This window comes from Rhopalosiphum padi, chromosome 2 (assembly GCF_020882245.1).
Source record: "Rhopalosiphum padi isolate XX-2018 chromosome 2, ASM2088224v1, whole genome shotgun sequence".
Taxonomy (NCBI): Eukaryota; Metazoa; Arthropoda; class Insecta; order Hemiptera; family Aphididae; genus Rhopalosiphum; species Rhopalosiphum padi.
The window spans coordinates 31,268,778-31,290,304 of record NC_083598.1 but is presented as its reverse complement, the minus strand read 5'-3'; the positions used below and the strand labels follow the sequence as shown (position 1 = coordinate 31,290,304).

General features: G+C 29.8%; 2 protein-coding genes across 2 annotated transcripts in view; one reads left to right on the top strand and one right to left on the bottom strand.

Annotated features, from left to right (window-relative positions):
• The window catches only part of LOC132920339 (Y+L amino acid transporter 2), a 38,498-nt gene extending 19,221 nt beyond the window's left edge, over positions 1 to 19,277 (bottom strand). The window contains exons 1-4 of the mRNA XM_060982638.1: positions 19,132 to 19,277; positions 16,706 to 17,017; positions 14,881 to 15,127; positions 8,920 to 9,045 (exon numbers count right to left, since the gene is read on the bottom strand). Coding sequence (XP_060838621.1) covers positions 8,920 to 9,045; positions 14,881 to 15,127; positions 16,706 to 16,936 — 604 coding nt within the window. The 5' untranslated portion in view covers positions 16,937 to 17,017; positions 19,132 to 19,277. The remainder of the gene's footprint in view (positions 1 to 8,919; positions 9,046 to 14,880; positions 15,128 to 16,705; positions 17,018 to 19,131) is intronic.
• On the top strand, positions 497 to 7,540 carry LOC132920338 (uncharacterized). Its single transcript, XM_060982637.1, is given in 3 exon segments — positions 497 to 1,130; positions 4,348 to 5,914; positions 5,916 to 7,540. Coding segments are annotated over 3 exon segments (2,697 nt in total). The 5' UTR covers positions 497 to 876; the 3' UTR covers positions 6,792 to 7,540.
• Positions 19,278 to 21,527: the final 2,250 nt, after the last annotated feature.

The window sequence follows — 21,527 nt, the reverse complement described above, 5'->3', positions numbered from 1 at the left end:
TTCTTCAGGCCCTCAATTTTTTTATGAACAATATTTAGATTTTTATTAAAGAGATTTTTTGAAATGGTAAAATCGTTCGATAAAATCGAATCATGTTTTAGTTAACACATATACATGTCTAATGAAATTTTTTTACTTTTAACTAAGCTCGTAATTATAATAATCGGAATAATCATGTTTAGACATTTTTTGACATCATAATATTATAATATACTAGGAGTTACAACTTTGATAGTTATATTTTGTAAAAGGCAATCGGCAAAACTTTTAGCCGTCAGCTCTCAAATACTAAATATATGTCACTACCTCTATATAGCTGCAACGGAATACTTTGTATTATTATTATTAAGGTCTTCGCCGCGGGTAATCATCATAATCGACGGGACGCGTGTCGTGATATCGGTTCCGTCATACGACGGAAGTAATTATTATTTTATCCTCAGACGAATCCGTTTTCATCTCGTTCGAAAACACATGCGTTGAGTTTTTTTTACCTTCTGTCTACGCGCTCGCACACACGCACGTCTGGCGGGAGATTTTCACTCTCGACAAGAAAAGCGTCCCCTCTCTGACCGTTACCGGTGGCGGTCGATCTCCGCAGAGCGCGGGAAATCTTTGGCCGCCGCTACTCGTGACGGGTTGGGTTCGACGTGGATCTGTAAGCACAGTCGCACTGCCACCGCCGTTAACATGTCGCAGTCTCCGAGTGCCGTCCGTTAGAATAGGGACGTTGTTTAATAATAAAAATAATTATTTTCACTATCGTCGCGTCGACTGCTGTGATTCTCGTCTCGAAGGAGTGTTTTTCTGTACATTCGGTTATCCAGTTTTCCGTTTTTCGTCTATGAAATCTCGTTTTTTGCGTCCAAATGAATAATGGCCAACACCGCTGCGCCGACCATGTGTTGTAGTCGCGGGTCCGCGGCGGCGGTCGGTCTGTTTTTTTTGTTGTCGTTGACTTTAAGTCACCCGGCCGCCGCGGAAGTCCGGCATGCCAGACACAAAAGGACAGTATCGGATCTCATGGAAGGACTCATGAATGCTATGTATTTTCACGTGGATCCGATGCCCTTGCCCTCCACCGTAATCGCCCGAATCACTCATTTATCGGCACCCAACAAAGTTTACAAGTATAATTAAACTGATATTATTACTACTATTTAATTATTGTTATTATTCCATTCACAAACAATTATTTTTATACAATACAGATAATATGATCTTACGATGCTTACTTAGTTACTCATATTCGGTTTAAAAGACGATTTAAAAAAATAAAATTCGTAAGATATTAAACAACCTATTTTTACTCGATTATTATTATTAATGAATATATAAACAAAAAATAATAAACCACAAATTATGATTTTATTTTTAATATTTTATTATCACCAATATTGTGATTTTAAAATGGTTATTTCCATATATTTTAATTAATTATTTAGTTTCTTTTTAACTGAGAATTTAATTAAAATTGGACATTTGATTACCTAAGTGCCCTTCCTAATAACATTTAGAATAACATTTTTTTATTTAATAAGTTTTTGTAGATTGATTATTAAAATTATAACTGTTATTCAAGCTTATTAAGAAATTTGAATTTAAAAATATTCCATACCTATCTTAATATACGTACGGATTTTTATTTTTATAGTTTCACTTTTATTCCTATATTTGAATTATATTATAACACATGTCAAAATATATACAGTATTTATAATAATTTTCGATTTTACGTTCCGGCTAGATTAAACCATGGTACATAGAATAATAATAACAAATAATAGGATCGCCGTCATTATATATATTTAATATATATTATATATATGTATGTAACTATATAAGTATAAGTATAACATATATGAATTGAGTATAGTCCGCGTGTTGATATTATATTTATTTTATTATTAATTCGTTGGAAAAATAGACTGCTATTACTGATATTAAAAAGAAAAAATTGAAGGAGAAAAAAAATCCCTCGAAAAAAGATACTATACATATGTATACAGATCATCTTTAAAGTTTTGAAATATTTCCCAGAAATTAATCAATTGTATTGAAGAGCTTTAAAGTTGGTAAATTTTTTTTTATTATTTTTGATCCACTGGTTCTAATTTAATTTTTGAAAATACCCAATGATATAGAATTCAATTTATGATGGATGCTATCCTATCTCGAAAGTAAAAATCGCATAACGTAATATATCAACACTCAAACCTATAAGGTGGAATTTGCAAGAATGGTTGGTCACAAATATTTAATTATTTGGATTTTGGGTACCAATTTCCAAAATGAGATTACAAAATGTCTAAAGTACCTTAGACATTAAATTTTCGGTAAATTTTGAATTGTGTAAAATTTCGCAAACATATTATGTTTATTACGTGTATAACTTGTACTTGGGCAATGTAAATTGTTAGCAGTCCACAAATTTACTATAAAAATATTATTTATAAGTCTACCTATATATAATTATACATAATACTTTCCCTTCCACCAACTGCCAATTGTAATCATATTTTTTTATGACATGCATACATATATATTTTTAAATAACATTCATTATTGCCTATTTAATTTCTATTTTATTTTATTGGCACATTATTGATTCATTACAACGCTTTATAATGTATTTTATTCAATTCATATCTATTATTATTTATTATTCATATATTTTGTATATAATATTATGTTATTATATATGTATTGCTTGGTGGCTATTTCAATTTCAGATTAAACATTTTTAAATAATTGTATATGTATACCTCACTTTAATTTAAAATTATAATAAAAATAAAAATTGCAAATGATAAAATCGGTCACATTTGTTAACATATTAATGACCAATATAATATATTTTAACATCGATATTTGGTATTTCGAAATAACTAATTTTCCTTACATAACGTATTAGATGTAGGAAGTGTTTTATGTATACTAACTGGAAATTGTAGGTATACATTATATATTGAATTATGACATTTTTTATGAAATTATGCATTAAAAATGATCGATGTCAAATTGCTATTACTTGCGTATCATTTATTTAAGATTTGAAATTATATTATTTTCTTTTAGCTATCTAAAACATTATAAATGGAATTCAGTAGAATAATAATAACATCCATACTACAATAATATTTGATTATTATTCATATTATTGTGTTCCAAAATATTTTTTTTCTTAATACGAAAGTAATACAATTTATATTTAGATCAATTACATAATAAAATACGGAGTATAAGTGTTATAGAATGAAAAAATTGCTGTAGGCATTTAAGATATTCATATTTATTTAGCAATATATTGATGTGATTATCGAAGAAAAAAATTACGCCAATGCAGTCAAAACATTTTTTTTTTTTATCAATTATTGTAAAAGCGCTAATAACTATAAAATAATAGAAGAGAAGACGGATGACGGACGCGTGTATTGAGTATTTTTCATTCGTCATAGATAATTTTTTATTACACTTACTTTATTTATTTATTATTTTTTTATTAAGGAGGAAAGTATAATATTGTTGTATAAATAATTGATCAATTTCGTTGGGCAACTAAATAATTTTACCTTAGAGTTATGAAGCCACTATTAGGTACTATGATAGGTTAGTTTTAATATTTATGAGGTATTATATAGTAAATATAAAATATTCATAATTATAATTATGATTATTATTCACAACAATATTATTATTAAAGATTATAACTTAATTATATCACATTTAGCCAAATATTTAAATTCCTGTGGTGTACGTTTTTTTTTTAAATTTTCTTAGTGCTTTTAAACTAATATATATTTTATGTTTCTTAAAAAAATACGTTTATTACTATTACAACTAATGGTTCAAGAATATGAATTTTATTCATGAATTAAAATTATTATATTATATGAATATTATATTTATATGCAATAGGCTGTTTACATAAATTATGTTGGTGGTGTTGTAGTGGTGCACTAGTCCATTGCTTTTAAGTAAATAGTTAATGATAAAAATGTGTGAGGTGATTTTTTTTATTAAAACTTATATTAATATATTCAATCATAAATTCGACTCATTATCGTTAATTTAATGTGTCTAGAAAATTATGCTACAATGTTTAAGCGATCTGCGTGAATTTCTATTTAAACTTATGTTATTTGATGTCACGTACAAGACTATTGTTTATAATCATAGTTTAAAATCGCCGCCCAAGAGAAAATACCTTTGTCCAATTTAAATTGCAGAACAATCGTTTATGAAACTAAATTCATTTTATTTTTTTTATTTTTTTTTAGACTTTTTCGTGACATTTTTATTTTTATTTAGATACGGTAGATTGACGCGTTTGATTTTTTTCTACAGGTACGTTCCAGTGCAAACATTAAAGTTATCAAAATTGCGTGCTCGTCAAATAGCTGAACCAAAACTAAGACTAAAATATCCGAAAAAAATTTCAATAGCTACAGATGATTCGTCGTTAACCTTGTTGAAAAACGATCTGCCGTGGACGCTACACCCGCTTCCGCCTCCTTTGCCAACGTCCAAAACGATTAAGCTTGAAGTGGACAAATCAATGCCGTGGGCCTTGCACCCGCTGCCACCGCCCGTTAAAACGAAAAATTATTCCGATTATTATTGGCCAGACTCTAAGACACGGCCAAAGCATTATTACAGATCAAAACCGTTGAAGACGTACCGTTATATCAATAATAACTATAAATACAAAAATCCAAAAATTCAAGCCAACTTCAAACCCACCTTGGAGTACAGTAAGCCCGCGGTCGGTTATAAGTCTGTTGTCAATCATGATACGAAGCCCAACGATTACAATAGTCACCCTGTCGACCATAAACCCGTTGATTACAATAGTAATAATAAGCACAATGACAATATTAATAACGTCGACTACTCGTCGCCTGATTCTTTCAAGTACATCGATTACAAACACACCGATTACAAGCACATTGATTACAAGTCTCCGGACTATAAGTCCGAATATCCGAAACATACGATGGACGAAGAGACGCATGAAAATAATAACGATGATGACCCCTTCAATCACAACGACCACAATGACATTTATCATTATTCGCACGACGATCACTCGGCTCAAAACAACGATTTGCCGTCGCCATCGTCACAGCAGCCTCCTTCCACCGAGTATGTTTCACATATAACCATTGAACCGTCCATTCAGATCGCGTCGTTTTCGGAATCGGAACTGCAGGGCGACGGTACAAACAGGGACAGCAGCAGCGTATCCCAGGACGATGCGAAACATCATAGGACGTGTCAGTGCACGATAAACGGACACCGTCACAAACGTGATGCCGGCGACGAAAATGACAGTGACGACGACCATCGTAATTTGCCGTGGACGATGAACGGTACGACTGTAGATATCAACAACAATTATGATAACAACAATCGTACTGCAATCCGGTTGCCAACAGATTCTGACGCGGCGCCGTCTTCGCGGAATGCGTACGTTGCTCCGCGAGTTGGACACGCCACCGACGTGCAAATAATCAAGTCACACGACATTACCGAACAGTCGATGATCAACGGTCCTAGTCCTCCGAACGGTCCTAGTCTATCGATCGGTCCTGGTCCTGCGAATGGTCCCGGTCTTGCGAACGGTATAGGTTACGTGCAACAAGTGCGCAACATGAATAATGACCACCCAGTCATAAAGCTGCCGCCCGCCGAAACGGAACGCGGACAGGCGAAAAAGAACGACGCAACTACGTTCAGGGACGAGAGCGATAAGTTCAAAGTGGAATTTAATCGTGACGTTAACGATTGGGATGAGTCGAAATCAGATGGCAACAAACAAGGACGGTACTCGTTGATACAATCTGACGTAAACAATGGTGATGGCGGAGTTAACTCGGGAATGGCGGACGACTACGGAAGCCGGCCGACCAGGGGACAAACCGGACATGCGAGGGAAAGGTTATCACGTCGTCAGAAGCAAGGTGGAGAATTCGGATAGAGGGCGTATCGTTTAGCGTGCAGACTCCCTTTCCGTTTCCAGTTTCTCTTCGAATGTCCGACATCCGGAAGAACGCCAGTCCCGGTTTCGTTACACCGGACACAAATCCGAGCCGTCGTCATCACTATCGTCAGTACCATTGTTGTCGTCGTACCGGAACGAATACTCAGAACCGCCATTGGACTTTGAGCAGTTCGGTTTGAAATCGGCTCTAGGCGACGACCATCCGCTCAGTCCAGATCATTTTTCACGAGACTTATTTGATGACAAACCACCTGAAACCGTAACAATTGGTCGGCTCTCGTCGCGATTTCCGGAAAGTTTTGGAAACATTGCATCGAATAGACGTCCCAGTTCCGGGATTTCGGATCGGCCGGCCTCGTACTTTTCGAGGGATTTCGGCCAGGATGACCGGAGTCGTTTGAAAACGTCGTTGAAACCGTTTCGGTATAACGCGAAACACGGGCCATCTCAGTCTGTTGACGATCTGTTCAACACCCGACCGAAAGGTGGACGTCCGTCAACTGAAGAATCGTTCTTGGAATATTTCCAACCGGTCGTTATTGACTTTGACAGCAAGTCAAAGCAGGATGACAGCAGTTTATTAAAATCGTTTGGCGGCAGCAACAATAACAACTTCGGAAGTAACGATAAATCGCGATACTTCGGTAAAACGGAAAATTCGGTTTTTGCGAAATTCAAAAAAAATCATAACTCTGATCAGCTTCGTTTGCCCGGTCGTTTACACGAATCCAACGAGAACTTGTCAAGAAAAATGCTTTTACATCCTTCCACATTCGACATAGATTAGCGCGAGTGTCTAGTTATTTATATACATACAGCAGGTGACATCGTTGTTTAGTTTACGCGTAAATTACTTTAAATCTATTTTTGTTATAAACTATGATTTACCTACTTACAATCATCAAATGCAATATAAAAAAAACATACTATGCCATTATGCACTTTATGTTTGTAAAAAATCATTATCATTATACATGTATCATTATTTTAAAAACCACGTATGTATATGTAACTAAAATTGAAACATTTTTCATAAATTTTGTAATTCTATGATACGAGATATTAGTCAGTTGTTCATCTTAAGAACAAATTCCCGTCTTTATAATTCAATATAAATCGATATGTTTAAAAATTAAATAGTTAACTATATATTTTTTAATATGATATTTAAATCTTTTATCGCTAATAAATTTAGGGTGCCATGTAAAATAAAATATTTTTAATATTGGATGAAAATAAAACGGTTTTATACACTGTGATGACATTTAAATAATATGTTCCGTGAAACGACTATTACTTTAATATTATATAGAACATGGTTTGCGATAAATTTGTACAATTAGAGCATATTATATAATGTACAAAAAATAATGAATGTATTAATTTTAATTATTATATTCATAATACATAGATTATGGACGTAGTATTATGCTATACTTATATAATATAATCGTTTGTATGTTATGTAATGATTTTCTTGATGAATTTATAAAATATGTAATTTAATTTTAATAAATAAATAATTTAATTTATTTATATGATGTACTTATACATATCAAAACCTTATAGGCTTAATTTGTCACTTAAAATTGTTTCAGAAATATGTTATGATATTTATACTGAAAGCGTAGTATGTTAACACTCCGACAACCAAAATTCAATAAATTATTATAGGGAAATAAAATTATAATATGCAATATTAATGTTAAAATTGCCGACATTTTACTCTTTATAGGTTGTAGTTGTTATATTGTCTTTAAACATACTGGAAAAAAATTTAAAACGTCTTAAAAATTTAAATAATTACTTAAATTACTGTAAATTATCAACATACAATAATTAAGGTGACCTAACCTAAACTTGGTGTCGAAAATAATGATTGAAAAATTCGTATAAATATTGGTATAGGTACGCCCACGTATAAGTGACCGTAAATTGTTTAATTTGTGTAGATAGGTACAATATCAAATATCTAATACCTTAAAGTGAATTCCTAGTTAAAAAGTGTAAATCTATATTATGTATCTATTTATTAGTAAGTTAAACATTATTGATTCTACTTTGAAGTTGCTTATACGTATACATATAATAGCCCATACGCGTATTTATAGAAATTCCGTAAACTCTTTTCATTAGGTCTTAATATGTAAGTATATGGAGTAAGACGTAAGTATATACATAGGTAAATAGGGAAATTACGGTATACTAAAAAGCACAGAAGACTACAGAAGATTAACGTGATCAACCCTACTTGTAATGTAGAATACAGATTAAAGGCCTAAAGAATGAATACTATATGAGATCAGTTAAAAACGTTTTTATTTCTGACGATGTTCTAATCGTGATCCGGAAAATATCAATAGTAGATACCATTAAATCGTGTGGTAATAAAAAGCTTATCTTCGTGCGGTTTCACAAAAGAAAAAATCTATGAATAATATTTACATAGTTTTTTGTGGGTGCTTAAGTCTTATAGAATAGTTTCTATAACAATTTGTCAGGCGTCTCTGCGTCAGCTATAGAAAAATAAAAATGAGTGTAGTTCTTTTCAGCGCTTCTCAATGACCTTTGTGTATGATATGAATATTATATAACTTTCCGTTGAATTTTTATCAAAATGTGTTTAAAAAATGTCTATTTTTTAAATTGTTTAAATTGATTAGTAATATTTGTTTATATTCAACAATGAAAAATGATTTATAATTATGTTGGCGGCCCAAAACCTGAGAAACGCTGATTTGCCCAAAATAATTATATTTATTCATAATCATTAGTAATTTGCTATAGTCCGACGACGATAAATAATTTTTTGATATTTGTTTTCGATACAACTCATAAACGTAGCGCGTAAAACATTTTAAATACACAAGTAATCACGAGGAAACATGGTTTATGAAAGAAATTAAAGCGTTTACCTGCGTATAATTGGTAAACCCCCGTGGTAATAATGACCATGAGAGCTAACAACTTGGCATAGGTGAAAATGTCTTGTACGCGTGTTGCCCACTTAACGTCCCAGCAGTTGATAAACGTCAATAACACTAGAAAAAAAAATGGAAAAAACAAGAATTTAGACACGGGTGAATATTTTTGACAGGTATCATTGTATCGTATTGTTGGATCAGATATATTTTTATTTTTTTAGCCATAGAAATTGTGTTTCAATAATTACATAGCTTAACCTATCCAACGATAGTAATATTGAATACGTCATGCAGATGATTATTTATACTGTATAGGTAAGTACATAATATACACCGTATATTTATTTACTAATAATATTAATGTACTATGTATTAAATTAAATTTTTAAAGTGTTTTTCGTATACAATATGTACCTATAATATGCATTAATTAAATGCTATATTAATGTTAAAAATGAATTAACCATTAGTTTACTGGAAATTACAATTTTAAAGTCTGCTACCTGAACGTCATGTTGCCATATTGGTACGTAAATACGTAACAGAGGACAATAATACAATAATATTGATATTACAGCAGGAAAGGTTTATGTTCAATTAAATTAAATTGTGAATAATATTATGTCATCATAATATTACAATATATTTAACTTGCATGTCGTATGGAAAAAAAATTATTTCAATCAACATAAAATGTATTAACAACTATATTTGTATTATAAAATCAATATTTTTTTTAATTTCCGTTATAAGCTTTAATTAGCAACATTTGCGATTTCGTTTTATTTTCAGATTCTACTAAAATTTTTCAAAAGCTATAAAAAAATAAACGGTACACAATACACAATAGGTACAAATAACGGACTTATTGATTTAAAAAGAAAATTGTGTTTGGTTTTCAAGATAAGTATTCTACACGTTACTCCGTTTAATGAAATAACGAAATACAATTTGCTTTTAAAAACTACTTTAATTTAAAATATTTTCCTTACATTCTTAAATCATTTTGTCACTTCGTGATAAATAGCTAGATAATCTAGATAATACTAAGATACTTAGAATTTAGATTAAATTACCAAATTAATAAATCCAATTTACCATAAATATCATAAGGATAAAATAAAAAGCTAAATTAAATCGTAATCAATAATACAATAAACAATACTAATAATAGTTACACCGTACACGTAAAATAAAAATATTTTATATGAAACTCAACTAAAATCAAAACCAGGCATTTAAAACTAGACGAGATTGTTGGTAGTATACTATGAAATTATTATCACATTATTTATTCATTTTTATAATACCTTAAAAAATACAACATCAGTTTCATAGGCTTAGTTTTTTTAAATTTTTATGATGATATTTTTATTTACTTTTATTATATCTTACAATTTAGCTTTTTTTAATAATGTTAAAATATTCTGTTCCGGGGCGCATTTTCCTATTTCTCCGTTTACTGTTGTAACATTCTTTCAATATGTTTTTTGATAATAAGGGTTACTCTACAGCCCACAGGTTTTACACAATAGTAGATCTTCTTACACAATTATTTATTTATTATGTATGTTAACATTTTTCAAACACAAGAGTGCTCCAAAACGTTCATATTACATACATCGTATTATGTATAATATTATGGAAGTAGACTATAGGTACTTCAGATGTATTTAAAAATTACACAATACAGCTAGTATAGTAGTATGTGACTATTGACTACATTAAGTACATTTTAATTTTATGAATCTAAATTATTTCAATTACTTTGTTGATAATTTAAAAAGTAAATAATTATTATTTATAAAATATTAACATATTTCATTCATTTTGGAGATAATTTAATACTTTTAGAAACTGAAAATGGGTAATCCTTATTTACGCATTTTTATAGATAGTATCTTGAATACCAAATTATAATTATAAACATATACCTACCTAATGGTTATGCTAATATCTCTAGTTATTTATTTTTTATCTTTATAAAGTTTTAATTGAATTTAATTAAACCCAAATCAAAATTCTCGTATAACCATAAAAGTTAGATTAGTATCAAGGTAAAACCAATTAAGAAACTGATTTTTTTTTTGTTTAGTTATTGATTATGTGAACAAAATATTACGTTATTTTATAAAACTTTTACTATAAAAAAAACCATTAAATTATTATGTACCATTAAGGTAGTATTGTTTATCCATCTTAATATATGCCTTGAACAATAATGTAAATAATCATTTCAGCTTGAGTTGTGCATGAATATCATTAAAGATTCCTCAACGTATGAGCTCCTCCAAAATAGATACGTACAAATTTAAATCTATTTCACGTACAGAAATATAATGTGATTTCGATCTCACCATAAAATAATTTGTTTTATTGTTATCGTGACGTTTAAAATTGTATTCACAATATTGTTATATATATATATAGTATATAGTGTACATGCATTATATTGCTTAGGTTATATTTTCTTCGCCACGAATTATTCACGAATATTGCAGTTAACAAGGTGTTTCCTTTTAGGACTATTTAAAAAGATCATAAATATGAATTTGTAAAGAGTGTATAGTGTTATATACTGCTTATTGCTTGGCCTATATATTCTGTTGTTATTAATAAAAAATATTTTGTTTAATCTTTTTTTTTAAATTTGTTAAGTAACTTCACTATATAATATTATGTATAACGTACGTACTTACTAAAATTATTAACGCCAATATATATTATAATTTATAAGCATTATATATTAGCTATCTTATATCTCGTAAGTTGTATTAATATATATTTATTAGGTATTTAGGTATGTTGTATGTATCATACTCAAGTACTCAACGTATACGTATAGTCATAACTACAAATATGTATTATTCTACATATATAATATTATGAAAAATCAATAATATTCGATGCGAAAACATTTTTAAATTAAATTTTAAAATTCGTCATTGTTAATAAAGAGGTTGTAGTGATTGTGTAACGTTAGATGCGCGCTTAACATCATCTGGTGGGAGGATTGTGGGCGAAAGTTTCATTGATTTTTCCCGAGCTCTAGTGGAACGGTAGCTACTACCACGTGGATTTTCCCATTGGAGAAAACTGTGCACGCGGTTTTCACGTACTTGGACCGAAATGAAATATTCTTAGAATAAATCACGTACGATTCAGGTTTAAGTACAGATTTAAATATTAACTTGTACATTTTCAAAAAATGAAAACATTACGGTTGTACGAGTTCATTTATCGGTGTGTTTCACCATCATCAGCTAATATGTAAACGATTGTATATTATTATTGTTATTATTGTGAAGCCTTTTAATACTATTGCTTACTATTTAGGTTGCAAGTTTGTAATAAAAGAAAAATTAAACAGCATATAATTTTTTTTTGTCAATTTAAAAAAATTCCTATAATGTCTTATCTGTAAAAGCCTTAAAAATGTAAACTTTTTTATTCAATATTCTCACTGATAAGTCCATTGGCTAAACTCGTAAATAAATCATTTTAAATTTTAAAATAATCATTTTTATTGGAATATATATATATCTAATTAATAATAAATATATAAAAAATAACGTTTTATACATTATCTAAAAGTTTACTGGACCGATTTTTATTCTCTAGTTTTATTGTATTTTGAAATTTATATAAAAATTGGTAAAATTAAACAACATCCACACTAAAATAAAAATTTATTTATTTATGAATTCGTGATGTTAAAACTTATTTCTGACAAACATCGTACGCAAATCGAATTCCCACTATTATCCCTAAGTATAGTAAGTACCTAAACATTACATTATTATGCGTCTGAATAGAATCAGTGAATTTATAAATTGAAATCAAAAAACCTTTGCGCTCTGTATACAAGTAACAATGATATACATCTATTTTATAACTGTAACAAAACGTTAGTCTTTTAATATTATAATGTAAGGTTTTATTTGTACTCGGTGGCCGGTGCACTCAGTTTGCATGATACTGTTTGCAAATTATGAATAATATTATGAAAATCATTAAAACATGAATATTTTTTGACTCTTGTCTAATCAAAATAAAACCAACCCAATATGATACAGCAGAGCAATGTTTAAACAATCGAAGAAATTAACGGCTACAGTACCATGTAATCGCTATAATAACTAGTTAAAAAATATATTTCCATAATTTTCCGAAAACGAAATTTAATTGAAATTTCGCGAAAACAAATACAATAAAAATAATAATTTGCGTCAGGTTTTGCTCATATAGGTACAATATTTTTACCAATATAAAAATTTAACATCGTAATAAAATAACGAATTTACACATTTTGTATTACGTGTATACTAGCGATATATAATAATATAAAATTAACCTATTTAACAATTAGATTCCACCCAGCAGTTGCAAATTTCTAACGTGACTATACAGTTATTCATTATCTGCAGATTTAGTAAGTTCTTGTTCAATGACGTTTAAAGTTTGAAAAAAGATTTGTTTTTATTTTTTTTTTCCATGTACGGTAGATTTCGAATACGGTCAGTGTTAATTCTGCTACAATGTTTAGCTATTTCCACAAAACCATTAAAAAAAAAAAAAACGTGAAAGTAAAACATAATATAGCTATAAAATCGTTTTATTTTTGAGGTTTAAAAACAGTTAAAAATGAACATCCGGCAAAAGAAATAAGAGTCCGGTTTTTAAAAGAGCATAAAAAGAAGAAAAAATACAATGTATAATGTAGACAATAGGCTCAGTAACAACGAGTATTTACATTTTTTTTTTTTTTTATAGTATATACCTATTATTAGTTATTAGTTATTACAATCTAATTTCAATTATCATTGCATTTTTACAGATTTTATGGCTGATAAATATTAACGTGTGCCTAACTGATCCTATCATGTACATTATCTCTTTTGATTTTTAACCTTGACGCGTTATATTCCGCATAATCGTCAATAGGTTTTTATGTTTTCCATATTATTTTATAATGTCGGGCAATTTAGCCAATTCAGCGAATAGATATGTTAGAAATAAGAGGGCAAATTATAAAATTTAAAATCCATGATAAATAATTGCATTAAAAAAACCTATTATACAATTCACTAATAAAATTAAATTATACAATATAACAGATAAAAAAAATTACATATTATTATCTTTTCGTTCCCGTCATATGTTTTGTATTTTTCATACTTATAATATGCAACATAAATTATGCAAAAAAAACAATCATTATCAGGATGATGAGTAAAGTCAATAAGGTCCATCAACTCAATAAATATAAATTTATTTTACCTATTATTATATGTTTATAATATTTTATTAATTTGAACATTTTTTATATTTTAAATAAATAAAATATTAAAAAATTTATCAGTATAGAAAAATATAATTTTATTCGTAAAATGATTGAAAACGGTACTGAAATAGTATACAACAATAATACTCATCAGCTTATAAAAAATAAAGTATGATTTCATTTTTAATAGACTGCAACTGACATCCGTTAAATTGAAGCTTAAAAACTCATAAGTCGATTCACGATAAAAAGGCGAAAAAACAAAAAATATTAACTTTATTTATAGATTATAATTTTTTTCTTCAATAGTGTTTAACTTCAATTTTATTTTTTTCCTCGGAATCATATATTTATACATTATACACTGACCAATATTTTCTTAGAAACTCGTCAACATATTTTACAATTTTACACAGTCAACGAGGGGCCTTTCATAACGTATAACTTAGGTAATTAAAGTTAAAGCCGATGTTGTCTAGCTTGGAGAGTCGTAACCGTTTTTCCTAACTTTTACCAGTTGCTTAATATATTTTATTATTAAATATACCTATACTCGTATTACGTATAACTTCAATCTACAATAGTCGATACCCTATAAGGCTATAACCCTATAATTACAATACAATTAGTCCGCATACGTTTATCATTACGCGAGTCGTCATATTTACCTATGCAACAGGCGGCTAGCAGTCGTGTGGACTCTTCGGGTGGATCGCAGTCGGTATACATGGGTTTCAGCACGTAAAGGCTAAACGTGAGGGCGACGATGGCTTGCGAACACGGTCGGACGATCATGCACTCCACCCACAGTCGCATGAAAGCTATAAACGGGCCAAACGTCTCCATGATGTACGCGTAGTCTGCTCCGGACTTGGATATCATACATCCCAGTTCCGCGTAACAGTAAGCGCCGACCTGAATAAGATAACTTGTAAATGTCAACCGCAGCGACGTCCCGAAATAATAAGGCGTGTGACGTGTTTAATTACGTGTTATAGTTCCTGGTCGCATAACCAACCGACAATATATTATCTAAACGTTTAATCACATTCTATCTGAAATAGTAAGCTAAAGGTCCCCTTAAACGCGATTTAGTAATCCGTAATTGGTCCATTAAGTTTTAGTGAACCGTTAAATCAATCAATTTTTAACGCGACTTGACATAAGACTGCCGAGAGTACTATACATAATACCCGTAAGTACCTACTGTCTCTGTGTTATGTCTCGTCCATGCCGTGCCGATGTCTATCTAACGGGCGATGTAGTGAAATAATTCCAATAAGCGAAATATAAATTGTGTAGGCGTCTATGGTCGATATCAGAGTTCAAACACATGTTGATTTTCAATGGAGAACGTTTTCGAGATAACGTCAATCGCCAGTCGATATACATCACGTTTCCATTTAAGCACATTTACTGTATTAATGTAACTTTTTCGTCGTTAAATTACGATACCTATTTTATAAAAAAAAAAGAGGAGGCATTACCTATCGAAAATATTCTCCACTTCTCGAGTTTGGCAACAGATGTTTCAACCCTGATATCGACCTCAAACGTTACAATTGCGTAGTGGACTTTTGCCGTATAGTTCGTCGTTAGATATTGAAGGATACTGCGGTGTGTTTGGGCTAAACGACGTCCTCTTAACACATCATTACGTCAAGAGTACGCTTTAAAAATTACTGACTATGGCGGCTTCTTGTAGTGGCTGCAAGTTTATACATAATTTGGGCAAGTGTAAATTATATATAATATTTGCATGTAAAAAAAAATTACGCGCACTCTCGGATAATTCGATTTTCGACTCATTATATTTTAATCATAAATTCATAAACAATAAAGATAGAAATTATAATTATGATAATAATAAAGAAATATATTTGACCGATGTGCTTATGAAGGATATATTGTAGCATTTTATTAATATTACGTTTTCGGCATGAGTACGAATGCATAACCATATAACGACTAAATTATATAGGTCTGAATTAATAATTGGTTTATATGTAACGACAAAATATTATTACAACACATTGAACTATATTAATTTAATATGCCAAACACAATGTAGAGAGAGTTATTGTTGGACATTTTTTATTTTAAAATTAATAATAATACTTATACTTATCCACGGTTAAGTGTTAATGTAATATTTAATTCGTCTCATTTGAGATTGTATTATTCCAAACGTGTGTTGGACGTCATTATTCACTAAATGAAAATTGCTGGGCACGAGGCGAAACTAACATAAATAATGAACCTAATATTATTGTAATATATTTTAGGGTGAAACGTGGTGAAAATTTTAAGAGGAGTAGCGAATTTGTTAAAATATCGAGTACTTTAGTAAAAATATATGGTTTATTTAATTTTAGGTTCTGAGTAGAGCAACGAACGTATTCATTTTATAATGATTGAATGATGTATGCTTTTTAAGGAATTTTTACGTCAATAATAATAATAACAGTGATAATAGTATGCAAGTATAGGTACCATCGAAAATACGCCAGACAAGACCCAGACGATCAACGAAGCGTTCACCGACCCGGTGTTTTCCAACACGCCCGTCGGCGATATGAATATTCCGGAGCCGATGATGCTACCCACGATGACGGTGACGCCGTTCAAAAGGCTCATTTTGGGCTTCAGTTCAATTCCATTGTCTTCGGCTGGAGCCACATCCTCCGCTACCGCTGCTCCATCTTCCTTCCGCTTCACACCCATTTTCTCTCTTTATTATTCTATCTAATTACAGTTTTTGTAGTCGACGACTGTAGGTAGCTCTATATACGCAGGATTTTGGATCTGCAAACGTTTTAATAAAAACGATGAGTGCGTATGAAGTACTTTAATACGTTGATAATTATTTCAATAGGAAAATTACATGTCTTCAGAGGACGTGGATTTGGATAAAATTCAGAATAGATGATTAAATGTCGTAAGATATGCACTATATATACGTAGGTATAGCTGATAATAATCGTTAAAAACTACAACTAGTATGTAGTATACCCTAATTATATTTGTGAATAACAGCTCGCGGTCTACCGCTGTCAATATTATATCGCTAAATGCTAGTTCTTTTTTTACACGAAGTGTTAGTATTACACTTTAACAAAAAAAATTTTTTTTCTTTTTTACGTCGATGTTATAAGATTTTACCCGGACTTTAAAAAAACAATCCAGCTCCATCAAAACCATCACTCAAATTTGTTTGAAAAATATATTAATATTTCGATTAAAATGTCAATCTTTATTGAAATTTAATTGATTCTGTGTTTGCTCATGACGTTCGCACTTTTATAAATGGCCTATATTATACCAAAACTATATAAATAAAGTAAGTTAAATTTTCAAAAAAAAAAAAAAATACAATAACTTAATTTTTAATTAACTTTCTCAGAAGTGTTAAACAAATATGTAATTCGATTTTGTCTCCAAAACTATTATAGTATTTTATACCTACTAATTTAAGCTTATATAGTATTAAATGATCGGAGATTTAAGATAAATTACACATAAATCAAAGGCTACGTATAAAGTGTCTAATAATTAATATAATATGCATTTGTTGCAAGTATAATTATTGTTGTAGTAGAAAAGATAATATGGTTTTCATAAGAATATATTAATGATAATGACGTACTAATCAATAATCGTCTATAAATTATATAATAAAATTTACGAATCATTTGTATAGTTATTATCTCCTTTTTAACTCTCAGTTCTAGATTGATCGTTATTTTTTTTATATTTAAATCACTACTTTTTATTTTTTAATGACTAATCGTATGGAAAACATTCAAGAAAAACATATATTATTGAGTATAGACCAACTTGATTGAAAATATAAAAAAAATCAACAAGCTACGAACAAATTATATAAGTATGTTATACTTGCAACTTTAATTTATAAAATTTGGGTAAATATTTTAATATATTATTTTTAAATTGAAAGTAACATTATATACTGCGTTAAAAAATAAAAATGCATGTTATAGAACAAAATTTTTTGTCACCTACATTTTAAACAGCTGTAATTTCACATTTGTATTATAACGTAAATAATACACTTTAAAAAAATATTTATTATTTTATATAAAAGTAATAATAAGACTTTAATTTTTATTTTTTAATAATTAGATCTTTTTAAAGTTGACAGTTGTATTGGATATTAAATAATTATGTATGACTATACTATAGTAATTTTTAGAAAAGGAAAAATGAGACTTTCATTCTTCAGTAATAACTAATAAGGTTGCAAATTACCTATACCCTTTAAATATTGATATAAATATATATCTAAAACCAAAAAGACAATTTTAAGTTAATCGTTGTCCATTCGATGGTATTAAAATCATGATTCGGATAATACATGATTCTGATATGACCTTTTTTGTCAAATATTTTTACGGCCCCCCCCCCCAAAAAAAAAAAAAGTACTTAAGTCGTACTCGTGGACTATGTATACTAGAGTATAATAATGGTGTCGATAGATCGTTTATTATTAATTTCAAAAAAAAAAAATCTAGTAAATCTGTACTAACTCGCCAAATAAGCAAATAACGACAACTAATATAGTTTAAATAGCGTGGTAAATAGTAATAGTACAACAATACAGATTATAGATATACACTACAATACAGGTATATTTAACGTATAACGTATACATTCTGCAGGCTAGCTGCTCTCGGTGGCGTGCTCGTTGGGATTGCATCCTTTGCATATATTATATACGTGTAATTTTACGTGTGACATTTAATATCTTTTTCGATCGACGTCGCATATAGTTCAAATAAAATCGTATTAAAACACGTATAATAAATTTATTGGCAAAGTCTAAAATACCATTACACTAATATACTATACATAATAATAATAATAATAATAAAAATAATGCGTGTGTTGCAACTACTTACTATGTCATCGTGAGTTAATAAAAAACTAACTAAATAAAAAATAACGGCGTGCAAAAAATTTTAAGGCGTCGACTCGTCTGCCGCTCAACGATTCGGTTACTGAGCAACGCTACTCCCGGTCTCCGGCATCTATCCTGTGACGCCCGACCGCGGTTTATGCATATGACGTCTGTGTGTGCGCAAGCGCGCGCACGCCCGAGCGTTTTTCTTTTCATGTGTGCAGTGTATGTGTGTGTATCAGGATATTGCCAATTCGCAGGCGCGATCCCTTCGAACATAATGGCGCGCGATCGGCCGCGACGACGAGGAGCGTTATTTAATTTCACACTGAACAGCAGCAGGAAGAGAATATGAGTGGACTACAGACATACCTACATGTTCGACGGTATATATGTAATATAAAATAAATAATACCCGCGCGTTGTTGACAAACACACCCTATTTAATGTGAATTTTTTTAGGGGGAAGGAGTGAATCAATAATAAAAATCTCTTATAATATTTGTGCTAATTAATATTTATTGTAGATTTTCAAATTTATGTTTTCAATATTTGATAATTAATAAACACAACAATAGTTTTTATACGAGTATTATAAGATTTTATTGAAAAGTTTCGAGGGTAGAGGATTAAACCCAAAATTGTCCGCCACCCCCCCCCCCCCCCCGTTCGATTACGACCATAAATTATACACTCACAGATACACATGATGCAGACTGCGGATGTATATAGACTCACTTGATCGTAGTATATCCCAAAAGTGTTTATGATACGTATGTGATGTCATCGATGATCTGGGCAACCGGATTCACCAAAAATCTGGAGGTCTAAACAACTTCGTGTAGAAATCACAGTAAAAGATGTCTTTTGCTTACACACTGTATTACAGTAGATAATATATCAATTAATTTGAAAGTTAGTAACACTATAATTCAAGACAATAATCTGAAGTATGAATATTTTTGCGCAATTTTTTTTTTATGTAATTTATGACATTGCTAATATATATTTTCCAATGGCAAATATAACGGGCAGTCAATGGCATTAAATAGTCGCCGGGTTATAGGTACAATCATAAATTACCATAAACGATTTTTAATTAATAACAATAATATAATAGTGACAGCATAATAGCGTAGCTGTGTTTTACATATTATTATCGCTTTTGTAAAATATGTGTAGCCATTGACTATTATATAATATTGTAAGAAGTTTCAAAACAAATTATTTATTTATAGATACTGTTGGTAGGTACATTCAATTTTTATTTTTAATCTATTTCGTGGGTACCTAGATAGTTCTCCAATAGTAATTAAGAAATACTTAATATTTTAATTATAACCTATATAGGTATAAATATTTAATAGGTACCTATTATAAATAATCTATACATTATATTTAAATATTTTATTTAAGTAAAAAAGTATTTTATGTTCATAAAATTATGCATAATAAGTATACTTTATTGTTACCTAGTCAGGGGTGAGCACTGAAATATAAGATATCTACTAATTATCTAACGAGTTACTCCGAAGAGGGTCGTGAGGTCTGTAGCTCATTAGCGTAAAATATAACCCAAACACAACCCAAAAACCCAAAAAAACAATATCTTTTTAACAAACCATAAGCGCAAATACATTTTACAAAAATAAAGTGCACTTTATCAAAATCATATATAGTTGTTAATCAAGCTTTTACAGTAATAATATTAAAATGGGTTAAAAAAAGTTTAAATTTAAATTACATATTAGTAATTACTACTTATTAGTATAAATGTATAATTATAATATAGTATCTTAAAATTAAGTTTGAACTCTGAAACATAAAGTTTTTAAATAGTCCAACCGAGAAATTTTTTTTCTATGTACAAATTTCATGTTTTTTTTTATAAAAGTTGACTTTAGAGCTGTGATATCTGTAGTTTGTCGTCAATTTGATTGAATTTTTTAATAAACTTCTGCCTGGTGTTCTTTAAGCACTTCGATAAAATTATTAATTGATGGATGTGAAACTTGAAGTGAAACGAGTACAATATCGTATCAGATAATACAATTTATTTTTTCGCTTTGATCTCACTACTAATAAGGTACAAAAGCGCAAAACGAATTTGTGCTTTTATCGATCGAAAAAAATAGACGATTTACGCTTTTGGGTTTCGCCGGTCGTGAGGTCAGTGGAGGTTTTTGGGGTTCAACCCCCCCTTCTCAAATAATTTCGATTAAACGAGGAAAAAATTGTTTTATTATGTTGCGGCACAATTTGTATTGCTATATTTTGTACCCCCCCCCCTGAATTTTTTTTGTATAAGTGCCGGACCAACCAATATAGCTGTCTCAAAAGTTTACATAAAGTAGGTATACTAATATGACTGATTTTTATATATTTTTTTACTAACCA